This window comes from Nilaparvata lugens, chromosome 2 (genome assembly GCF_014356525.2).
Source record: "Nilaparvata lugens isolate BPH chromosome 2, ASM1435652v1, whole genome shotgun sequence".
NCBI classification, from domain to species: Eukaryota; Metazoa; Arthropoda; class Insecta; order Hemiptera; family Delphacidae; genus Nilaparvata; species Nilaparvata lugens.
Genome location: NC_052505.1, coordinates 79,283,675 through 79,304,471, shown reverse-complemented (window position 1 = coordinate 79,304,471; position 20,797 = coordinate 79,283,675). Strand labels below are relative to the sequence as shown.

Here is a 20,797-nt window from a genome sequence, read left to right as displayed (position 1 = left end):
AGTCCAGCTTTACAAGAGAAGGAATCTTCAACTCTCGCAACAGTCACGTCTGGGCCTTAGACAATCCTCATGAGGTCAAAGTGCGTGGTTATCAGCATAGATTTTCGCTGAATGTTTGGACGGGTATCTTAGGTAATCGCGTGATTGGACCATACATTCTTCCTAATCGTCTGAATTCTCCCACGTACATTACTTTTTTAAGAGACATACTACCAGAACTTTTGGAAGATGTGCCTCTTGCAAACAGATATAATATTTGGTTTCAACATGATGGTGCCCCTGCTCATTTCGGAAATGTTGTTACGGACTTTCTGAACATGACCTATCGTCAGCGGTGGATTGGGCGGGGTGGACCAGTACCGTGGCCCGCACGTTCACCTGACCTCAACCCTTTAGATTTTTTTTTCTGGGGCCATATGAAAGACCTTACAGCACGCCAGTAGAAAACGAAGAAGACCTTGTGGCAAGAGTGGTTGCTGCAGCAGGTGCCATTCAAGATGATGAAAATGCTTTTATAGCAGTTCGACGGTCCATGATTGAAAGGTGCAGACTGTGTAATCAAGTTGAAGGACGGCATTTTGAGCAATTGCTGCATTAGTATCAGTGAACCGATTTGAGTGAAATTAATATTTTTCAATGTAAAATAAAATTTGGAGGAGAGTTATTCTTGTATATTTCTGTAATAAGAACGGTTTTCATGAAATTATAAAAAAAATTAATATTGATCTTTAAATGGTGAAAAGTGGTCATGCATGCAGTACGAAAAAAATTAATTTCTCTGTTATTCTTCGACCAATCTTAATAAATTAGGTATCATTGGAATCGTGAAAAAATTTGCTAACTTTTTTGTCTCTTGTAAATTTTCTGTAAAATGGACGGTTTTCGAGATATTCGCCATCAAAAATTTAAAATGGCCGCCATTTTGAAAAATTTCAACGAAAAATTTTTTTTTATTTTTATAGTTGAGTCTTTATAGCATAAATATTCATGCCAAATTTCAGATCAATACAACATTTCGTTCTTGAGATAAAAATTTTAAGTGAAAAAAACAAAATGGCAGCTATAAGGATAACCGCTGAGTTTTGGACACTTCAAATATGACATTTGTAGTCTCCTAGCATCCAGGTACAATACCCTAAAATTCTCGACACTACTTCTGAAACACTCTGTATAGTCGTTAGTGAAATAAATTACGTACCTACTGATAGCACCAATAGAGCCATAAGGGAAAAGTCCTTCATTCCTAAAACAAACAACAGCACTGAAGACGTCCTCTCCACCTCCATATTATAAAACCAAACACTTCAGCTTTATAGTCTCCAATAATATTATTCTCCAACATAATAGTGATTATGGTCTCTAATAACATTATTCTCCATCATAATAATGTTAAGTTTATGGTCTCCAATAATATTATTCTCCATCATAATAATGAGTATCTCCAATAATATTATTCTCCATCATAATAATGAGTATCTCCAATAATATTATTCTCCATCATAATAATGATTATGGTCTCCAATAATATTATTTTCCAACATTATAATGATCATGGTCTCCAAAATCATAATTATTATGATTCTAAGAGCACGTCATTCCAAATCACAATAAGCTCATAATTTTATTATTAAAAATATTTGCTGTTTATGAAAAGCTATTATTTCAGGAAAAACTTTTCACGATTTACGAACGCTTCGATATTTTATATCGATGATTCTTTGGAAACATTCATTAAAACCTATTCATTAAACCTAAAAGCTATTCTTTTGTTGCATTTTCATAAACTTGAATATTCTCTGTTTCAGTGAAATATTTTGTCAACTCTATTATTATCATTGGACTTATAATGGTGGAAACGATCGTAGTGAGATCTATATCATCAATAAAGCAGATGTCAACATCGGTTGTCATGCTTTTGAGATATCTGGAAACTTTCAAAATTTTTGATTTGCTCATCATCCGCCGACACCAAGTGAGTCTTCCAATAATGATATGAATGTATTGATAGCATATCCATTCTTTAGGCCTATAAATATCAATTTCATATGAATATAAGAATTTTATAAGTAAAGATTAATCAATTTCTATGATAGTTTGTGATATTCGAGTACCTTACTATAGTGAGGTCCACTTTATAATGGCAGTGGATAAAGATAGGAGAATAGCGATGCCGATTCTCTGCATTAATTAATTATATTTAAACACTGTTAAAAACATAATTGGCATCGTTGTGGACCTAGAAAAGGATAGTACCACCGGCTTTGTCGAATGATAGACAAGGATAGCAAAACCAAAGTTGAACAAATACTGTCATTATAACGTGGACCTCACTATAGATGTAGTAGTCGTATATGAGTTTCAATTCTCACACCTACCGTACACTGAGTTAATTTGGAATTAATAATTGCATGTTATTTTGTTTATTCATATGGCTTTTATCGGCTGAGAGATCCTTTTGGATGTTCTGCCTTGCTGTGTTACCCAATGTCATGTCCTATTAACACTTGAGTTTATAGGTTATATATTGGGTTCTTCATGTTTTCTCACTAAAAATGTGCACTTTCACTTTTCATAATTGCATGTGATGGTTTTTTTTTATCACAAGCATAAAGATTGATTCTTATTCATGTCTATTTTGTAGCCTACTTGAATATAATATAAAATATATTAACATAAAGGAAGGATACGCTTTTCCAAAGAATATAAGGGTTTTCTGAAGCTTACTTTTTCTCAATGCTATTACCATCAGATCTCTAAAACTAGTAGTCTACTAATCACAAGTTTCAGATATTATCGATAGTTACAAGTTCAACTTCTATTCTATGATAGTTTGTGCTTGAGTTGTATATTTCATAGTAGCTGGCAGTTTAAGTTTTGAAAAAAAATCTTGTAGAAATTCATGATGAAGATATTCAAGTTAATGGTCATAATTAAAAATTATTGCATTTGAAATTACCTACATTTGATTCCCAATGAGTTGATAATACCACCTACCTAATTGTTGTGTATCGTATGATTTTCAGATTATAAACGGAATTTCACTTCAAGAACAGAGTTCTCAAGATGAATCTCCAGCAAAAATCAGATCTAAAGAGAAATCGTGGGATTTGATTGCATTTTTGATTGATAGACTAATGCTATGCGCAGTGATACTGGCATACTCCTTCAATATCGTACATTTTCTCGTCTACTAAAAGCAAATAATTATTATTTTAAACAAATAAATGTACTACTTTGGTGCACTTTCATTCAAAATCAATTGACTGATACATTTTACAAGGTTTATCTTGGCTAGGAAATCATTGGAATCCTACCCAACTTATAAAAAAATGTATTATTTTTCAATAATCTGGTGACTAATAATACGGTAGATGAATGCTCTAGTATTTTCAATGTTCAAATATAATTTTTGTTCTATTATAAAAGCAAATAAAAAATTAGAAATAGAATACATTTTTTCATTCATTTCTAAAATATTAAGATTAAATTAAATTCATAATAATTATTATAGCCTAAATATCATGAAAATGGTTTCTATGGAAAATGTTGAAGAATTGGAAGAATTATCATATTATTGAAAAATTAATAAATATATAGACTATAAGTTACATCTTGTTTGTGGAAATAATAAGCTTTATAGTATATTTTTATTATTAAAATTTATAGCCTAGCCTACTCTATTTCAATTTCTAAAGTGGGAAAAAATTCTAGTTTTAAAAGTGTCGATAATTCATTAGTTTTTGGGTGACAATAACCAACAGAAACATGGCTCAAAATCACAATTTTTTCATTTTTTAATAAAAAAATAAATACTGTTGTAGGTACCTTTGTAGAATTGTAATACCTACCTTTACATTCAAGTAGCCTTATTTAAAAGCCTACTCCATATTATTTCAAATTTGAAGTTTGAAACTGTTACTTCAGTCTCTCATTCCGTTATCACTTGTCTCATCTGAAATGAAAAAGAGCACAAATGATAATGATGAGATAAAAGAAAGGGGTGTGTGAACAGTAGACAGTGCGCTTATAATACTGTGAGATACTGATAATAGGCACATCAGCGCATTACTGTATCATTTCATTGCTTTGGAAGCTGTTTTAGTTTATTGCGTGCTACATCATTCAATCCAGTCATGCACCGCTTACTTATTTATGGTGTATTTGCACTTTTTCTGCGTGTTGGTGAGTAGATATAGCTTATCATTAAAAATATGTATAGCAGTAGGATATTTTATGTTACACTAAACCTGAATATTTGAATGGAACTCCACTGATAAATTGGTTTTAATTGAAATAAGTTTCATACTATCCGTTTTTGAACTATTTTTTACGACATTGCAGTCTAATATCTTTGAATATTACCTAGTTATTAAAACTAGTACTCACTATTTAATATTCAAAGATATCAGACTGTAATGTCGTTAAAAATATTTCAAAAACGGATTACGGAAACTTGCAGTTCGTCATGGATAATGAAATAGATGAGTTTCATACTATGTTGACCATGTCAACTTCTCATGAACAGATAGACTTAGGCCTACTAACTCTCCATTATATTATCACATTGTTTTCATTTTTTAAATTGTAAATTTTGCTGAACTTTTTGCGTGTTTTCCTCAATAGAGATTCAAGCTATTCCAGTAGGTAGCTTACCCTCTAGGTCTATCTATCTTATAAACCCATCGGTAAAAGTACAATTTACAGATGTACATATTTATTTGTATCTATCAGGTACATCTGCCCACCCGTGATTAGATTCCACGAGAACCAATCAGAGAAGCCTCATTTTCGAAAAACCTTCTTCGATTGGTTCCTAAGCATATTTTTGCATTTCAATGCATTAATGATCTGAGTTTCTACTTTGAGATTATAGAATTGTACATCGTTGAATGAATTTTTACTGCACTGTAATTTCAGGGAACTGTAAAACGTGTGATCAGGTTTTAAAAAATGAGGAGCGCTTGAAATGCGTCCTGCTGAAGGATTACAACGAGCTGGCCGTTCCAACTGATGAAAATAAGACAGTGGAGATTCAAGTTGTGATTCATCCCATACAAATGGAAGTGGTGAGTTATAGTCTACTCAGTAGATTCTCATACCTTCCCGCAAGGGACTCCCCACCAACAAAAGCCATACGAATTTATCCATCCTACTTTACTAGAAGACATTTTCTTATAAATGAATCTCAAGCTTAATTCTCAGTGAGGGGAGTTTCAAACTTTTTTTAGTGACTGAATAACCATTTTAAGACTGTGCAAAGGCTAAAATAAACTTTCTACTCGTGATATTTTTCTAAGTTTTTCGATTTGTATATCATCAAGCTATCCAAATGAAAACGTTTTCTCAGAAAAACATTTTTTCTCGATCATTACTTTTTGAGATATGAGCGCCTGAAGTTTGAATTTTTGGGACAGAACATTTCAAATTCGGCAAGATATAAATCCATGAGATTTAGAGGATGGATTCTTTATGGTATTGTTGATCTAGTTAAACAAAAATTTTCTGGAAATATCAATTTTTGAAAAAGTTATTCAATTAACTATAAATAATCAAAAATAGCTCAACTAAAAGTTATTTTTGGTTATCTTTAGTAAATGTAATAACTATCTTAAAAATTAATATTTTCAGAAAATTTTTGTTTTAATAGATGAACAATACCATGAAGAATATATTCTCTAAATCTCATGGATTTATCTCTTACCGAATTTGAAATGTTCTGTCCCAAAAATTTAAACTTTAGGCGCTCATATCTCAAAAAGTAATTATCAGAAAAAATGTTTTCCTGAGAAAAAAAAATTCATTTTGATAGATTAATGATATACAAATAGAAAAACTTTGTAAGATATCATGAGTAGAATGTTTATTTCTAGCCTTTGCACAGCCTTAAAGCATAAGACATATTTGACAGTGTCATATTTCAAAAATAAAAAAATGAATCTAAAATTATTAAACAATTTGAATAGGCATTTCATTGAGAAATCCTACATTCGAAAAATGTTGAAATTTATTAATATATCTTTATAATACTAATGAATGATAAGCCGCGGAGGTGCCCACAGAGGGGGTGAGACAAGGACTGCGTCCTTGGGGGCCAAAAACAATTCTTGGGGGGAGGGTCCCAAAATATGTGTTTGAAAATTAATGATAACGACCTTTTTTGCGAGAGTGGCTTATTATTTGTGGGATGGAACTTCTAATTTGTGAAAATAAAAGCAAAAGCCTAATCAATATTTTGTTCAATTCATTCATCTTGGTTTGAAGAGTTTCTTTAATTTTTCTAGACCTATTTTTGAATTGTTTAATATTGATGGTACCTATATGTCTCAAGAAAAATTCAACAAGTCCTACTGACGATCGTCAGTAGAGGCCAAAGGCCTTAAAGATGCATAGAATCACATGCAGCGCTAGTGTCGTACTTGGAATTGAAATCCGCCATTGAGTGGGCAACCCATAAGATTATTACATACCAATGCCACTAATGCCTTTGTGATCTATAGTATTACAAATATATTATGTATAATATGTCGTGCTAAAATACCCCAATGGCGGCCTTCAATTTCAAGTAAGAGTTATCATTGGGAAGGCATAGGCATTGTGGGTCTATATCTCTTTAAGGTCTTTGGTAGACGCAGGTAGGCGTCTCAACACTCGAGTGCTGAGTTATGTCCAATTATACCCAGTCAGCACACCACGTATATAATACGTATTTTTTAGGTCAATCTTGGTAAACTATGTCAAGTATTTTAAAATACGTATAGTTTACATATATTATACATGAAAATTTTGAGATTGAAAACTTAATGAATTTCTGTTGGAGTTGAGCTTAAATGGCTGTGTCACTGATATTTGACTGAATTGGAGCGATTTTATGGCATATTCGTCGATAAAATGAATGTATACTGAAAGTAAATGATTTACATCAAATATACTTAACAGAAAAGACATATTATTTACGTATATTTACGTACAATATACATTCAAGTATTCAAAAAAAGAACATAATGAATTCTAGTTGTAGCTGAGCTAAAACAATTGGGCTATTAATTTTTGTTTGATTAAAAGTGATTTCATGGCTCCTATTTCTCAATAAATTGAATGTATTCTGGAAGTGAATCATTTACATATAATATATGTCTCATAATTGACATATAATTTACGTAAATTCACGTAAATTATAGAAACGATTATTTAAAAAGAAATTATTGATTAATTTTAATTGTAGTAAGGCTAAAAACGCTATGTTACTGATTTTTCATTGTTTCATATAGCCATGTCATGGCCTGTTCGTCAATAAATTGAATGTATACTGAAAGTAAATCATTTACATATAATATACGTCTCATTATTGACATATAATTTATGTAAATTCACTTACATTATAGATATGATCATTTTAAAAAGAGAACTTGATGAATTTCAATTGTAGTAAGGTAAAAACCGCTGTGTTATTGATTTTCATTGTTTCATAGCGATTTTATGGCATATTCGTCACTAAATTGAATGTATACTGGAAGTAAATCATTTACATATAATATATGTCTCATATTGACATATAATTTATGTTAGTTCACGTAAATTATAGATATGATTATTTTAAAAAGAGATAACTTGATGAATTTCAATTGTAATCAGGCTAAAACCGATGTTTTACCGATTTTCATTGTTTCATAGCGACTTTATGGCCTATTCGGCAATAAATTGAATGTCTACTGAAAGTGAATGATTTACATGGATTATACTTTCCAGAATTGACATATAATTTATGTAAATTCACGTAAATTATAGATACAATTATTTGAAAAGAAGTTATTGATTAATTTTAATTGTGGTAAGGCTAAAAACGCTATGCTACTGATTTTTCATTGTTTCATATAGCGATTTTATGGCCTATTCATCAATAAATTGAATGTATACTGGAAGTAAATCGATTACATATAATATACGTCTCATTATTGACATATAATCTATGTAAATTCACATACATTATAGATATGAACATTTTTAAAAAAGAGAACCTGATGAATTTCAATTTTAGTAAGGCTAAAACCGCTGTGTTACTGATTTTTCATTGTTCCATAGCAATTTCATGGCCTATTTTCTGAGTACCCACATTGAAATCATGTTAGAAAATCTGTTAGAAATTAGGTGAAACCAAGTGATTTCGTGGCCTATTTTCTGAGTACCCACATTGAAATCATGTTAGAAAATCTGTTAGAAATTAGGTGAAACCAAGTGATTTCGTGGCCTATTTTCTGAGTACCCACATTGAAATCATGTTAGAAAATCTGTTAGAAATTAGGTGAAACCAAGTGATTTCGTGGCCTATTTTCTGAGTACCCACATTGAAATCATGTTAGAAAATCTGTTAGAAATAGGTGAAACCAAGTGATTTCGTGGCCTATTTTCTGAGTACCCACATTGAAATCATGTTAGAAAATCTGTTAGAAATTAGGTGAAACCAAGTGATTTCGTGGCCTATTTTCTGAGTACCCACATTGAAATCATGTTAGAAAATCTGTTAGAAATTAGGTGAACCAAGTGATTTCGTGGCCTATTTTCTGAGTACCCACATTGAATCATGTTAGAAAATCTGTTAGAAATTAGGTGAAACCAAGTGATTTCGTGGCCTATTTTCTGAGTACCCACATTGAAATCATGTTAGAAAATCTGTTAGAAATTAGGTGAAACCAAGTGATTTCGTGGCCTATTTTCTGAGTACCCACATTGAAATCATGTTAGAAAATCTGTTAGAAATTAGGTGAAACCAAGTGATTTCGTGGCCTATTTTCTGAGTACCCACATTGAAATCATGTTAGAAAATCTGTTAGAAATTAGGTGAAACCAAGTGATTTCGTGGCCTATTTTCTGAGTACCCACATTGAAATCATGTTAGAAAATCTGTTAGAAATTAGGTGAAACCAAGTGATTTCGTGGCCTATTTTCTGAGTACCCACATTGAAATCATGTTAGAAAATCTGTTAGAAATTAGGTGAAACCAAGTGATTTCGTGGCCTATTTTCTGAGTACCCACATTGAAATCATGTTAGAAAATCTGTTAGAAATTAGGTGAAACCAAGTGATTTCGTGGCCTATTTTCTGAGTACCCACATTGAAATCATGTTAGAAAATCTGTTAGAAATTAGGTGAAACCAAGTGATTTCGTGGCCTATTTTCTGAGTACCCACATTGAAATCATGTTAGAAAATCTGTTAGAAATTAGGTGAAACCAAGTGATTTCGTGGCCTATTTTCTGAGTACCCACATTGAAATCATGTTAGAAAATCTGTTAGAAATTAGGTGAAACCAAGTGATTTCGTGGCCTATTTTCTGAGTACCCACATTGAAATCATGTTAGAAAATCTGTTAGAAATTAGGTGAAACCAAGTGATTTCGTGGCCTATTTTCTGAGTACCTACATTGAAATCATTTGAAAAAAAAGATTCGAAATCATTTGGAATAATTGATTTGGAATGCTTCAAAGTACGGTTCAACTGAAAATTATTTCTAGTTTTTTCATTCAATAGGATGATAAGAAAATTGATTTTTGATTGAGGTTAAATAAAAGATAGGCCTATATTAGGTTGATATTGGGAATATATCAATACTGGAAAATCTGATTCCAAAAATAAATTATGTATAAGGAAACATAACATGGAAGTAATTACAAAGGGTTGTGAGTGTGCTGCAATTTTTATAGTTGATGGGATGTAAATTGTTCTGGAAGTCGGGGCATGAAACTATAAACTATAGAATGTCATGTACTGTATAATGTTTATAGTTCAATGAGTCAGTGGACTCTTTGTGTAGATTCACAGAACAAAGAATGAAAGACAGTTGAAGAAGAGTTGGAAAGGGTGGAAAAGAGTGAGTGAGAGGGATTCATATTGAGTTATAATGGGGACAGAAGACCAAGTAAGGAATTTGCTGGGACAATGAAATTGATGAAAAGGTCCTTTGACAAAGTGAGTGAAGTGACTTTTTCTATAGCTATTGACAAGAGAGAAAAACATACAAGAAATACATTCTTCTAACACTCTGCGCCCCTCTCGCACATCGCCAGTTGGGAATGTCGAACGTGTTCCAATCACGTAGGTTGTCGTAGACTCAGCAAGCCCGGGAGATTTGAAATCTTATAAATTTTTATTCTGAAATTAAAATCTGTCAATACAGCTTGCACTATTAAAATCCGGCCTATCTTTTGTCGAAACCAATATTATTGACCGAGCGAAGTGAGGTCTAAGATTCAAGTGGACGGTTTGGCATTTCTCTTAATGTTAAATGTTTTTATGTTGCGCATTTACGGCGAAACGCGGTAATAGATTTTCATGAAATTTGACAGGTATGTTCCTTTTTAAATTGCGCGTCGACGTATATACAAGGCTTTTGGAAATTTTGCATTTCAAGGATAATATAAAAGAAAAAAGGAGCCTCCTTCATACGCCAATATTAGAGTAAAAATCAGACTATAGAATTAATTATTCATCATAAATCAGCAGACAAGTGATTACACAGATTTATGGAGAAGCCAGTCTATTGCTGTATTTCCATAAGGTCTATAGTTCCATACAGGTACTAGTCTTGTGGATGAGAATACTGCGTGAGGTCTACTGTTCACAGAACTACTAGTAATAAACAATAGAAGTGTCACCATCATAAGTTCAATCACACTACTTGAAAATGCCGCTAATGATGGTGAAGCATATGTTCAAATGAAAATAGTTGGAAGGGAACTGTAATTATTTTTATTCATTATGAGTACAATCTGTATAGGCAAAGGCACTAATATAGACTATTTCGTATATTTTAAGCGGCACATTTCATCCATTAACTCTCCTATTTTATACAAGTTAATATTCCTGCGTTTGATAGAGTGGTTTCTTCATAGAATCTAATCAACCCAACACAGAGGATCCAAATTTTATTCGCAGTTTCTTTTCGTTTTCTTTTGGTTTGTGTGTAAACGCATTCACAGCATTCAAAGCATTCATAAGTTTTGACACAAATATTGATAATTATTATTTTCTTTATTTTGCATTTTGAGGAAGTGAGAAGGGATAAACTATATGGACTAGATCCATGTTTATATTTCATTATAGTATTAAAACCAGCTCTATAACATTCAAGTGAAGGAGCAGCTTGGAAAAAATTTATAAATCAGTTACTGTTGAAAAGAAGTTAAAATTAATTCTTCAATAGCCTATCTTTGTATTTCTCGTAAGTGAGAGCGGGACTGTATTAGGGTTCGAATATAGCCTATAAGTTTGGCAGATTTCTCATGTAGCACTTTGTCCATTGAACCAATGTTAAATTGAGACACAATTGAAATTTTATCTCTAAAGAATGTTTTAAATTACACAAACAATTTACCACGGACGCTTTCATAATCTTTTGAATTTCCTTTTACAACCTGCAAGCAGCAATACGATCCTATTTATATGAACGGATCTACCATGTTTCAGATATTAAACACCCATATCAGTGATTTTTGAGTTTTCTCAGTACCTAATAGTTATCGAAATGAAATTTGCAGTAGAAAATTTTTACTTTCCTTGCCCTATTACCATAGGTAAGGAAAGTATTGCTTTCCGAAAAAAATAAGGTACCCAAATTTCTATACGTTTTAAGGTCCCCTGAGTCCAAAACAGTGGTTTTTGAGTATTAGTCTGTATGTGTGTGTGTGTGTGGTGTGTGTGTGTGTGTGTGGTGTGTGTGTGTGTGTGTGTTGTGTGTGTGTGTGTGTGTGTGTGTGTGTGGTGTGTGTGTGTGTGTGTGTATGAGTGTATGTGCGTCGGTGTACACGATATCTCATCTCCCAATTAACGGAATGACTTGAAATTTGGAACGTAAGGTCCTTACAATGTAAGGATCCGACACGAACAATTTCGATCAAATGCGATTCAAGATGGCGGCTAAAATGGCGAAAATGTTGTCAAAAACAGGGTTTTTCGCGATTTTCTTGAAAACGGCTCCAACGATATTGATTAAAGTTATACCTGAAATAGTCATTGATAAGCTCTATCAACTGCCACAAGTCCCATATCTGTAAAAAATTCAGGAGTTCCGCCCCATCTATGCAAAGTTTGATTTTAGATTCTTAATTATCAAGCTTAAGATACAGTTTAAACGAAAAATTTCGAATGGAATAGATTGAGCATGAGAATCTCTACAATTAATCTTCAGTAACATTTTCACCTAAAATTAAAAATAAACTCGAAAATCGAGAAATTGTGATTATCCAATTGCAAACTATTGGCAACTGTTGATTCTATTAAATGATTCACTATGAAGAGATAGCAGACCTCGTGTGTCTCCAGCGTTATTACCCTGTCACCAGTTAGCTCTAATCTTTGAATAGTAGACTTGAGAGGCGCGGGAATACTACCGTGGCGTCAGGTGATCAATTTTCATAACGGCAAGGAAAGTTGTGTGAGTGCGCCACACCAGATTTTATAATTTGGCACATAATGCTCATTATCTACTAAGGTGTAGATATAGTTTCGTGAAAATGTTCTTTAATTCTCCGAAAACTCGGCAATAAATTGTCGAAACTAATTTACCCCGTCAAGTAAAATATTAAATTTTTCCTATTTCTGGTAGAACCTCTCATGAAACAACAATCCATAAGGCAATATTATTCAGAATAGGTTTCTGCTCAAGTATATGACGAAGAAGAAGATATTTTATTTTCAAGCATTTGGTATTTTTAATTTTTCAATCAAAGAGAAAAAGAATACATACAAATTTTGATTACGAGGACCTTATTTCTCGTACAATAACTTCAGTGAATTAAAACAAAACATTAAATGAAATGATAGCAAGCAGTTCGTAATGGAAACCAACATTGAGGAAATTATTTATTTCATTAAAATTATTACTAAATAGATGTTTTTTTCCACGTGGTGAATTCGAAACATATGCTTTTCAAAGGGGAAGTCTATAGTGACTGTGGTAGGTAGGTAGTGAAATTCGAGAAACGGGAAGTCCAACAGTTTAGAACGTTGTCTCTGTCTCTCTATTATGCCACACTGAATCACACACTCTCTCTCTCACACACACACACACACCCCTAAACTTTCTATTCTCTACAGATCCAACCACCATTTTCTCTTTTTGAAAAAGTCAACTATTCTGGTGCTGGTATTCGTTCGTCTTCAGTTCATTTGCCTCTTCACAACGTTTAGAAGTAGCATCGCGCTAATTTCGAGATTGATTTCTGAGATTGTAATAAAATTGGCAGATAGATTTAGATAAATAGATAGGCTTAGTAATAGATTTTTGAGTTGATAGGTTTGATAAATAGGGAATTGATTAATAGAGAGTAGATTAGGTAGTTCATTGAGTTTCTGTCAGTTACCGTATTGTATCTGTTGTGTTTCTGCGGTGACTGCGTCTGTTCACTGTTCAGGTGAGTGAGAATTTATTACAATAATACTTGCATATCTTGTTATTATAATAAATCCATTTATTTGATTAAATTGAGAAAAAACTGATTGTACAATTTCCAATTTTCATGTCTTCAGATCCTGAAAGATTTGAACCAGAAAATTTACGAAAGATGTTATTCTCAAGCTATTTCTATCAACAAGAAAAAAGCTCATAGGCTTCTCAGATAGCGAATCAGTCTTAATCTATTTTTTGAGAACGAAAAATAGGTTAACTTTCATCTCATCGCTATTCTCCTATTTTTGAATGCCTTTTCTTTTCATTATGAAGATAAAATTTGAATTAAAGGATAGAATCTCTTCTACAATTATTTGCAATGAATGATGTTGAATACAGTTGCATATACTGTATTCAATTTTCAACATGTAGGAACCTAGTTTATTTTCGTGAAATGTTTTCATTGTCAAGTTACATTCAAAAACACCAGAGCAACAATAATAATATTTTTTTAATAACCGTAAAACCTATCTTGGAATGGAGGACAGGATCTATTTTACAATTATTTGCAATAAATCTAATTTACAATTATTTAATACAGTTGCATATTTAATTTTAAACAGCTAATTAATTTTAGTGGAACTTTCACATTGAAAACACCAGTATATCAATAATAATCATTATTTGATAACCGTAACCGTAAGGTTTGACTAATGAAGAATGAAAGTGGAGTACCGTAAACTGTATTCATCTGCATTTCAATAAATATATTTTTTGTTTTACAAGGACCTGTAATTAGCAAAATAAATAACTGACAGGAGTTAAAAATCCTTCCTCTCCCAACAATGAAATTATATTAATAGAAAGGTGAGCAAGGATTAAATAATGTTATATTCAGCTTCACAATTAATGTCGTTATTGAAAAGTACTTATATTGAACTAAATTTTCATGTCATAATTCAATAAATAAATGAATAAGGGATGAATTAAGTCTTCTGAGCCTCCTGAATTGGAATATCTGTAATCTAAAATCCTCATATATGACTTTTTTTCTTGTAGGAGGAATTCTTACATAAACTTGGAGGAGGCAATGTGGAGACGCCGCTCGTCCGGCTGACAACGAATGAAGTTGCCACCAACTTCTGCAGGGAAGGCGGGAAAGGGAAGAGGTCCCTAAACAGCCTTCTGATAAACAAAATTCTGGAGAGTAAGTGTGCTTATAAGTGTTTTATTCTTCAAGTCTTTAAGTTATTATTTTATTCTTCAAGTCTTTTTAGTGTTTATAGTTGGCGTAACACATAAGATTGGGATTGGGCCCTTCATCCAAGAAATAGCAGCGTTGTCAGATTGTGTGAAATTATAACTTTTTCTAATGCAAACTAAGCGACTAAATGAAGAAAATTACAGCCCTGCTTCAGAAAACTCAAGCAGTGTTGCAAAACTGCATATTTCTATGGTAATCTAACTGACTGCTGCTCAAATTCCTGATTCTAATACGCCTGAATCGTTCAAAAAACAACCTTTAACATACAATGCTTTTCGCCTTCAAAGCTTTCCTTACTTTGAAACTCCTGAGAGGTCAAACAACGATCTTCCGACTATTTTTGAGAATTGGGAAAGTAATATCAATAATTTTTTGAACAACTTTTTCGCTTTCAACACCCACTTATCTCCTAAAACAAACAAGTTTCCAGATCGTCAAACGTTTGATGACGATTTGAACCCACAAATGTTTTCTGCTCGAGGTGACTCGACATTGATAAGCACATTCATGAATTAAAACAAAGTTATATCAGTCGTATATGAAAAAAATAAAAACCAATAGAAAGCACGAATTCTCCTTGTCATTTTGATATAAATAGCTTTACTCCTTTTAGTTCATCCCATGATTGTGAGAGAACTTCTCTCAGAAAAGTGATATTTGAAAGGAAAAAAATTGCAATTTTGAAAGAAAAACATATTCATGCAATTTTTCAATTTTATAAAAAATACAGTACCGTATTATTTCCCTTGAATCCTTTCACCCAGGAACTTTTTAATACTAACCTAACTTGCATACCGAGGATGACTTGCATATCGAGGATGGGTCTAATCGGGAATTTGAAGAAGTTCGAATTTCCCTCTGACAACACTGCTATTTCTTGGATGGAAGGCCCAATCCAAATCTTATGTTACCTGTAGGCTATGCCAACAACAAGCAATAATAAGTGTGATAGCCTTTAAGTAAAGAAGTAGAATCTCTGAAAAGTTATTTTTGTTTCCCTCACCTCGAAAGTAATTGTTATTGATCCTTTCAATAGAAATGTTCAGAATAGATTATGCTAGTGCTCAAAAAATTAAATTGATTGATAGCTACATTAAAATCTCACCTATTAGATTCTATTGCTTGAAATGTTGAAAATGAGGAGAAAATATAGCAATATATAGTTTGCTTAATGGACATCAGAAGCCTTCTTATGTGTCCATTGAATGTTGAACTTTTGTTTGGCTAAGTTGGTCGAATCCACTACCATAATTCAGCCAACTCTCAGATTTACATTAAAATGATTTGCAAATCATAAAGTAATTTATGGTACGGTATATAGGTTACAAAAATGTGTTTTACCATACTTGTTGACTCTTAATGGAGTAGCCCATCCCCACACTAATGTTGATCTCTGTTGTAATGTTCATTTTCAGTTAATTACCAGTACTCCATAAAGAGTCAACAAGCATGGTAAAACACATTTTTGTGTGTAATAATAAACAAGGCAGTCATTTAAACTTAAATATTCTTATTAGTGTAACTTTTATAAACATACTATATACTTATGTGCCTTACTATACAATTATTCCCAACATTTTATAACATGAGTTCAAAAAGGCTGCTTTTTACACGCAAAAAGTTTTTATACCACGATTATTGGCACTTTATAAAGTATACCCACACAAATATTGTTAATCTGTGTTGTAATGTTCATTTTCAATTCATTCAGTGTAACTTATAAGGTATAACTCATTTTTTCAACCCTTTCCTTTGAGTTAAGCCACAGGATGCGTTTGGTGAAAACTGTTCAAGAAGGAACACTTTTTGCTCTTGGCAAAACAACATGTTCGCATTAACGGTAGCCTACTCAAAACAGAAATGCAGATCTGTGGTAGCCTGTACTGCTGTACACCATAAATTACATGATATAAAATACTGATGATATTTTGCAGTAGCCACACAACAATTATTATAAAAACCCTCCATTTTCATACATGTTAATATGAATGTGCGCGATTCAATGAACGCTCTGTATAGTATAACACATTGTAAAATTCTGTTCCAGAAGTTGTTGCTGCGTCTCTGGAGATTTCATGAGCAAGCTGTTTGAAACCAGGGTGTAAGAGTGGCTCCGGCAGGCTTGGACCAGAATGTAATTTATTAAAAACTTCAAAAAATAATTGAATTAACTAGAATCTATTTGTCACGTTCCATGAGATTGTAGTGGAATAAAAATGTATTTTCAAGTTGTATTCTACTGTTTTTTGCTCGCCTTATTTCCATATTTTCTCAAATTTCACTGGGAATGCCTGCTCATAAAAGTTGTGTAACCACAATCAAATTTATCATGCAATTCATTCTTTGAAACACCCTTGAACCAATAACAGATGAATAGCTTACACTTTGCTAGCATTCACTTCACTCCCTTTTATCATGATTATTCATAGAGATGATGTGGAACTCTCATCTATCTAATGAATCCTATCTATCTAATGGGGAATCTTACAACTGATCTTATCAACTGCTAGTCCAAGGTTATTTTATGAAATGGAATTGAATGAAAAATGTTATTGATGATACATAACTTGGATAGTACAGTGTATGGAAATGAATGTATCACACAAATAATACATGAATAAATTAATGTGTTTGTCTATAATAAGATGTAATAGGCAACATGTATAAATAAGGAACCTCAATTAAATGAGATATTTGTATGAAATACATATAATAGATGAAATAGTGTGACATATTTACGTATCAATCAATACATAAATTAGATTTAGTTTTCAATACATAAAATAGACATATTACTCAATACATCAAATTTATGTATTGGACAATATGTATATTTGACGTATTATTCAATACATAAAATAGATGTATAGGACAATACATCAAATATATGTATTGGAAAATATGTATACTATACGTATCAAGAAATACGTGTAGTAGACGATAATGAAATACGTATATATACATATCAAGAAATACGTATATTATACGTATCAAGAAATACGTATATATATGTATCAAGAAATACGTATAGTATACATGAAAAGTCGGGACATTATACGTAAATGCTGGGACGTATTCAATATCAATGTTATACGTATTATTTACTTTGATTGACATTGGCTAATACATAAATTTGACGTATTATATACGTCTGTGTGCTGACTGGGATACGACATACATGATGCACGCACGCATACCTGACGTTTAATTGAAAAGTAAATTTCGCACGTGCGAAATGAACGTCATCAATCATACATCTACAAGTTCCAAGTTATATTCTGTGTGATATAATTATATCAGGGGCTTTAGATTTTTATTGTCATCATTTGAATTCCTTATTATGATACTCAATAAAATAATTGTCGAGTGAGTTGACGCGAGGACTCTGGAGGGTTAAGCATAGGCATAGGTATTTCAATTTTTTTATCTCATTGCAAAATCTGCTCACAGAGTCTCACTGATGAGTTAACATCATTCTACATTAAATAAAGTTAATTCATTTGATCGGCTCATTCGTCGCCAGTATTATATAGGCCTAAGCATATTTTAATTTTTTATCTCACTGCAAAATCTGCTCGCGAATCCCAGCACTAATTATAGTCAACAACATTGTACATTACATAGAGTTAATTAATTTGATCGATGTCAGTTTCATTGATGACTACCACTTCATTTCGGGTTTCATTTGCCGATAATCAATTCACTGATTCACAGGAAGAGATGCAGTCAACAGTAACGCTTGATGTGTGGTTCAATCTGGTAAGTTCACAATCTTATCATGGATTCACTTTTCAATTGTACAGTATAGAATGAGTATGAATGTTTCATTTTCGCTATCAGCTATCCTACTGTTAATACTATTGACAGAGTTTAGTTTGAGTCTTCATGTATACGGTATAGTTTAGTATAGTTTAATATCCAAGAATCATCAAATTATGAAAAAAACTATAGTCTAGTCGTCGTATAATGCAAATTTATATTATGTGATCAGCCCATTAATTAGAAAACGTCAGTTTATTTTTTCAGCAAATGACATAATCCATACACTATGATAGTTTTGTTGTGTCTTAGTTTTGGTTTAGTAGTCAGACATTATAAAATTCAATCAATCAATCTCAATCAATTTTTTTATTGATTCTTTTGATTCTGATTAATTCTGACTGCTATAGTCGTTCTTTTTGATAGCAAAAAGTGACATCATAAAAGTTTTCTCTCCTTCAAATTATATCAAACATTTGAAAGATTGTATGAACACTAGACAACTAGTATGTGTCAAGAGAGCTATTCTAAACAATGGATTTCTCTGTAGAATATAATTTCAGTAACGTACACAAATACGCATAAACTTATAGGTTTGAAGTTCTAAAGGCTCTTGCTTCATTTTTTTTAATGCAAAAGCTTTGTATTGTTTTCAAGTTCAATAGCATTTGACAAATTATTATTTTATAACGAAAGTGCACAATACAATGACTGCATTATTGAACGAATTTAAATGTATTTTTACTTTTAAAGAAATAAAGCTAATATTGAGAAACTTTCTGAGCAATGAGAAAACAAATCTGCAGTGTTTGTTGACCTAGCAGAATAGAAATAGTATTTTTCTCTAAAACAATGAATAAATAGTAATTATTATTAAACGAAAATCCAAATTAAATGCTGAAATTCACCCCGAATACTTCTGCTACTGCAAATATTGACAACAGGGTAAACAGCTAGATAGAAATTCGATGAGCGCTACCAAAGGTACCTAGAATACATGTATTATTCTAGGTAGGTACATTGAGCGCTAGGCCTACTATTCAAAAATTATTTGTCAGCCCGGGAATTTTCTTTAGTAGCGCTCATCGAATTTAGATGGAAATGCTGTAAATCATTCCAAAGACTTCTGCTACTGCAAATATTGACAACGGGGTTAACATCTCAGGAAATTCGATGAGAGCTACTATCCAAAAATTATTTGTAAGCCCCGGGAATCGAACCCGGAACCTCCTAATTGCTAGTCCGGAGACAGGTAGCCTACCGGGTTCGATTTCCAGGCTGGCAAATAATTTTTGTATAGTAGCTCTCATCGAATTTCCATCTAGCTGTTTACCCAGTTGTCAATATATTTGCAGTCGCAGAAGTCTTCGGGGTGAATTACAGCATTTAATTTGGATTTTCGTTTAATAATAATAATTAATTCATTAGCATTTGAATAATTGCAATATCTCAGTAATTTCCATCTGTATATAAATAGGCTAAACCTTGTACAGTAGGCTATAATTCTGACTTGAAAGTTCAGGATATTTGTAAATAACTTGAATAATCAATGGGCATGAATATTTTATTCACAAATCATACAGAAATTTTGAACAGTATGGGTAGTGTATAATATGTGTCCAGTGTTGTTAAGTTTTTTATGGTTCCTGGGATTTCAGACATGGATAGATAAAAAACTGAAATGGAATCCCGATAACTATGGTGGTCTGGAAAATGTACAAATTGATTGTTCCAAAATTTGGGATCCTTCATTCTCGGGCGTCACTCGGTGAGTGTGCGAGTATACGTTTGTTCTGAAGTATTTTCTCATTTCTTTAGGCTCAAGGAGTCATATTAGCATGCTATATTCGATGGTTGAATATTAATGTTAGGTATATTATTAATGAGGTTCGTGTATGAGTAATTACAAGAAGTAGCTCAATTGGATTTTATCAATCTATTTCAACTAGGCTGAAGAGCAATTCTTAGCGGATCTTATGAACCAGAACTACAAAATGTGATGTGATTTCAGAGTAGATAATATAGGTCTTCACTTTATATGATGTTGTAAAAGGGTATTCTCTATTTTTTCATCTTCTGCGTTTCTTATGAGTTTTTTCTAACTTTATCGAAACTGATTATTTTTTCAGTAATGGATATGTTATGCAAAAAACCACTTCTAATAATTGGGTTCGAGCTCAATTGGGTATAGGGCTCTAATGGGTATATATTTAGGTTCGTGTATGAGTAATTACAAGAAGTAGCTCAATTGGGTCTTATTCATCTATTTCAACTTGGCTGACGAGCAATTCTTAGCGGATCTTATGAACCAGAACTACAAGATGTGATGTGATCTCAGATTAGATAATATCGGATAATTAATTATCCTATAATTAGATAAAATGATTCATTTTA

General features: G+C 32.2%; 2 protein-coding genes and 1 long non-coding RNA gene across 5 annotated transcripts in view; all 3 read left to right on the top strand.

The window, feature by feature from the left end:
- Positions 1-3,451, top strand: part of LOC111046919 (acetylcholine receptor subunit beta) — a 31,400-nt gene extending 27,949 nt beyond the window's left edge. For all 3 annotated transcript variants that reach the window (XM_039421836.1, XM_039421835.1, XM_039421837.1), the window contains one exon: positions 3,024-3,451. The gene's annotated coding sequence lies outside the window, so the exon portion shown is untranslated. The remainder of the gene's footprint in view (positions 1-3,023) is intronic.
- A 583-nt stretch (positions 3,452-4,034) lies between these two features.
- Positions 4,035-20,602, top strand: LOC111046918 (acetylcholine receptor subunit alpha). The gene is made up of 5 exons (XM_039420210.1): positions 4,035-4,182; positions 4,918-5,066; positions 18,359-18,403; positions 20,062-20,171; positions 20,533-20,602. Exons 1-5 carry the CDS (start codon positions 4,134-4,136, stop codon positions 20,600-20,602), a joined length of 423 nt encoding a protein of 140 aa, XP_039276144.1. The 5' UTR covers positions 4,035-4,133.
- LOC111059452 lies at positions 12,354-16,878 on the top strand. Its single transcript, XR_002606617.2, has 3 exons — positions 12,354-13,405; positions 14,440-14,587; positions 16,692-16,878. It is a non-coding gene; the product is annotated as an uncharacterized LOC111059452 (long non-coding RNA).
- Positions 20,603-20,797: the final 195 nt, after the last annotated feature.